General features: G+C 35.2%; 1 protein-coding gene across 1 annotated transcript; it reads right to left on the bottom strand.

Moving 5' to 3' along the window:
- Positions 1-553: 553 nt before the first annotated feature.
- TGIF2LX (TGFB induced factor homeobox 2 like, X-linked) lies at positions 554-1,261 on the bottom strand. The gene has a single exon (XM_011361173.1). It carries the CDS (start codon positions 1,259-1,261, stop codon positions 554-556), a length of 708 nt encoding a protein of 235 aa, XP_011359475.1.
- Between the last annotated feature and the right edge of the window lie 3,724 nt (positions 1,262-4,985).

The following is a 4,985-nucleotide window of genomic DNA, read 5'->3' as shown; positions in this document are numbered from 1 at the left end:
TTTAATATTGTTAATAATCAGTACAAAGGAAAACAAAGTTGAAACTTTCATAAAAACTTCAACATTCAAATGAGGCCAGTTCTGTAATAGCCTTCTTTAAAAAGCCTTTCTTTCCCATCATGATAATAAACAAGGAAAGTTAGAGAAGGGGAGAAAGGAAAGAGGGGTGACTTGGTACCTGCAGCAGTCCTGGGACCAAAATGTCTGATCAGAAAAGCCAAAACATTCTCCTCTGAAGAAGTCTCAGCACTGTGTCTAGTCTCAGATGAACTGATCTGATTGTCTAAAGTATTTAAATCCAGAAGGAAGCAGAAGAAATGAGAAGAGATCTTTGCTGCCATGTGAATCATGATGACAAATTCGTATCTTTCATCTGGTAACACTGAAACATCTGGCAAAATTGAGTCTCAATAGCTATCAATAGTTCTCATAAAACCCTTAGATGGAACAAAATTTCTGTAGAAGGTAAAGTGGCAAATTAGTTATGTGAGCATACATGAATCTACCACAATAGACAAGGACCAACAATTTGTTTTTTTAGGGACACAGGAAATCATAGATTGGGCTCATGCTTCTTCCATAGTTCCGGTTCTGCAGCCTTTTGTACAGTTGCATCGACCAGCAACTGGAAGCTGCTAAAATCCTTGTATTCCTCTGTTGACACGGGTTCAGGAGTAGAGATAAACAAGAGCCTACTGGAAAAAATCTCAACCTTTTCCTCTGGCTGGGCTTTCGGGGTGAGCTTCTGGCCTGGGGCTAACTCTGGATCCAGCAGCTTTCCCCCTGACTCCTGGGCCACTGGCAGGGGGCTCAGGGGCAACCTTTGCATGTTTTCTGGCTCTCTGGGCCCTGACTTGGTCTTGATAGTTGGATTGGTGCTTTCCCCGTGTACCACATCTGCAGCCTTGCTTTTTCGATGGTAGATAGTGATCTGGTTGGGGTCGTCTCCATTCTGCTGCAGCATTTCTGGAAGAACGCATCTGCGGGCATTGATGAACCAGTTGGAGATCTGCATGAAAGACAAATGGGTCTGCTCTGATAGCATTTGCTTCTCTACTCCTGAAGGATAAGCCTTAAACCCGTGCTCAAACAGCCAGTTGCGGAGGATGTTCACAGCCTCAGCTGGCAAGTGCGATCTCTTCTTCCTCTTGCCCTCTCTTGAGACAAACACTTTATTTGTACCAGTGTTACTAGTCAACATGATTGAAGTGCCTTGGGTCAAATGTGAAGTCTCTATGGTGCTTTCTTCCGTGACCTCCATCTTCATGAGATTTGTCGTCACTACCTTGCGAACCAGAAATGGCTGAGTTAGGAGTAACGTTAGGTCTGAGAGAACCAGTGAAGGCTTGGGCAAGTCTCCAATGGCAAGTCTCCAATGACAAGTCTCACCCTTTGCTTCTCAGTCAAATGAACTGCTAACAGTTTTGAGCCAGCGGGCTTTGTGACGTCACATCTTTTTTCCCTTTTGCGCTGCGCCTCAACTCCCACTTCCTGGTCCCCTCTTTCCCTGTTGCTCGTATGTTTTTTTTTTTTTCCCATAGGTTCAAACCCATTTGTTTTAACCCCATCAGTTTATAACTCTCTTGAGTTTTATTTCTCTGCTGCTGTTACTAGGTTTTATTTCTGTTAGTTAAATTTGGCTTATGCATAGCACCTCACTTTCTTCCTTTTAGAATTTACTTTGATCTTATTCACTCCTTATTCCTTATAATTGCATCATTGGCTCATATACATACACCAGAAACAACTTATCTATTAGATATTAACTTAAAAAAAAAAAAGAGAGAGACTAAGTAGTTGTACCCTGACACCTTCCTTCCATATTCAAAGGTGATTTAAGAATAAATATTAACAAGACGTTGGTTTTTGGCACTCTGCCCCTTAGAATTTTCTTCTCCATGGACTCAAAGTGTTTGGCTTTGACATCACTTTATTGTGCCTTTGTGCTCTCTATGTCTGCACTTTGGGTTCTGATATTGAGTTGTGATGATTCTCTTTGAAGCTTCAGTGGGAATTAAGGGATCTTTTAGAAACATGGAACAAGATAGGATTAAAAAAAAATAATAGTGATGACAGATTTGGAATATTTAAATCGTTCATGGTAGTTTAAGCACATAAAACTGACCGCCTAAATCAGATGAAAATGATTTTTAAATTGCACTTTTTAATTTCAGAGTTGAAAACAAGGGTTGATTCGTTCAAGAACGCTCTGATCCACTTAGAGGACAATTGTAAACTCTGACTTCTCAAGGATACTATATGGTATTACTGCTAATTTCAGAGATTTTTTCTGAGAAAACTCATAGTCATCATCTTAAGCATCATATATTATCTACAATTTCTATGTGGCAGAGAAAATAGGAAAAATTTGGAAAGAAAGCTATCAGTTTTGATTTAAAACACTTGTTTCATAATGTAACAATAGAAACACTGAATAAAACCTGTATTATCTTTCTTCAACTTTTTGATGATATAAATTATAAAAATGTGAATTCATATAAAATATGAATATATAAATCTCTAAGAAAAAGATAGATTTCTTTCACCCACCCACTTCTTCAAAACTTCTAAGCAGCTCAAATAATCTAAATGATTTCTATTAAATTTTGTCTTCTTTTATTGTTTCATTTTACATAAAACACCTTATCTATTTTGGATTTTGTCCATTGGCTACAAGTGAACATCTGTTTAAAAATGATCTGAAATAAAACCATGTCTATATACAGATCTCACTACATTTTTTCATAATGAAAATATAAGAGCATTTGAATGTACAAAGAAATAGTTGTGAGTGGCAGAGGGCAGAAATTTCAGTTCTACAAGTTGCAGGTTTACATCACAAAACATGTTAAAACTCCAATTCTTTAGTCCATTTTTTTTTGTTCCTGTTGTTAAAATATAACCTTGAATATTATTTAATTCTTCTAAGATGTCTATCACAAACCAAATTAGCAAAATGTGCATATTGGATGTGAATACTAGGTCATCTAAAACATTGCCATTGTTTTGCATACTAATCCATGATGTTTACCAAGTAATGCACTCTACTCTTTGTGGAGGACAAAAACCTGTAACAAGATAAAGAAGAAAAACAACATACATAGCACAGATTATTCAAAATAATTACCTTGATATTGAAATATTTAAGATATTTATTATAATATAACTGTATCAAGTCAAATAATGAAACTGCAATAGGAGAGTTTGGAGGGAACTGGAAGCTCTTTAGCTCCATCTGCCATCAATTCTATCCCCACCCTCTGTCTCTACCCTGCAGTAACTGAAAATAGAAGACCTCAGTCCTAAAAGATATGCAGAGCACTAGCCTGAAAAATAAGGTAGTTAATTGCTGTAGTTACACATTTGAGCATTTAGTTTAAAAGAAAAAAAGTAGCTTCTTGTATTTTCTGGACAAAATAAATAAATAAATAAAACTTAAAAAAATAGAGAACTTATCTAAGTATAGTATGAAAAAAATATAAATGAATATTGGGAGTATAAGCAATTACGCCATTCTCGCTGATACCGTTTGTCTACATCATATAAAAAGTGTATGTTAAAAATTTTTCTTAAAGTTTTAAATTCAAAAGCACTATCATTCATAACATAATGACTACAAAGAGCAATACTTCTCATAATTAAATTAAGCAATTTTTACCAAGATAATTTATTAATAATTACTGTATAATATAATTACAATACTGAGGTTATTAAAGAGAGATCATGAAAACATGCTTTTCTAAATGCAGTTAATTGAAATAGTGATATAAATTCACTAAGAATAAAGCCATTAATATTAATTTCATTGCCATTAAAATATCCAAATATTAATTTACTAGGAGTAAAATGGTTAATGGATAAATAAGTAGAAACCCATTCTCTAAAATTTGCCAGCATTTAAAGTATGCTTAGAATTTTTTTTCATATTATTGTGGGAATTTTAATTTCCATGAGATTTTTATAAAGAACTTTATTTCCTCTAATAAAAAGGATATCAAATTGTCTTCAGTCTGAGAAAAATGACCTATTTTTAAAAACAAAATATTTCAGCATCTGTATGTAAATTTTAATTAAACAATATGAATAGATACTGTATTTTCTGAAACTGTGGACCCATAAAATTATATTATAAATTTTGAAGTTGGAATATTCATCTTTTATTATATAAATAAATACACACCAACAAGTGGCCTAGCTTTGAATATAATCTTTATTTTTCACAGGCAGGAGGAATTATGACAAAACTAGCAATCTGCAAGAGAAGCCCTAGAAGTCGCGATAATCTCTTTCCCTGACCAGGAGATGAAGCCACAGATAAGTGTAACAAGCAGGAGAGATGTAGGCATAATGAGGTCTATTCTCAGAAAGACATTTTGTTCCTGACTTTACCTGATATTACCATTCTTCACCTACAGATACCAGGGTAGCTAGAGAGCACCATTAGAAGAATCCCCCTTAACAATCAGGACTTCCACATAAGCTTCCTCATTCCAGCTGGCCTGGGCCTCCCTTCTCTCACTGAGAGACACCCAGTGGCCAGCATCAGCAGGGACAAGTGGGGGCCCCAATATTATCAGATAAACTAAACAGAATAAAGTGAGCAGAACAAAGTAATATCACAAAAGTTGTGAAAATTAAACTGTCATTCAAACCACATATCAGAAATGTCATTCAGAACTGGCATGTTAAACATAAACAGAGTGAAGACCTAACAAAATAAAAGATTTAAATAGAGACCAGAATTTCCTAACATAGTAGATAAAATATCCAGGGTACAATAAAAAATTGGTAGTTGCACTGAAGAAGGACCTAATACAAGGACCCCCATATTATGGGTCTCATGGTGTACCAAGCCTCACCTCTTCTTACCCTATAGCTTGCAACCACACACAAACTTAATATGTTTAATATGTTTTTTTTTATCTGATTCAAGCTGGTTTTGCTCAGATAATGGCACTGTGATTCACTTACTTTTCCCCTCCTAC

Source organism: Pteropus vampyrus, unplaced genomic scaffold, assembly GCF_000151845.1.
Source record: "Pteropus vampyrus isolate Shadow unplaced genomic scaffold, Pvam_2.0 Scaffold63, whole genome shotgun sequence".
NCBI classification, from domain to species: domain Eukaryota; kingdom Metazoa; phylum Chordata; class Mammalia; order Chiroptera; family Pteropodidae; genus Pteropus; species Pteropus vampyrus.
This window is presented reverse-complemented; position numbering and strand designations above follow the sequence as displayed.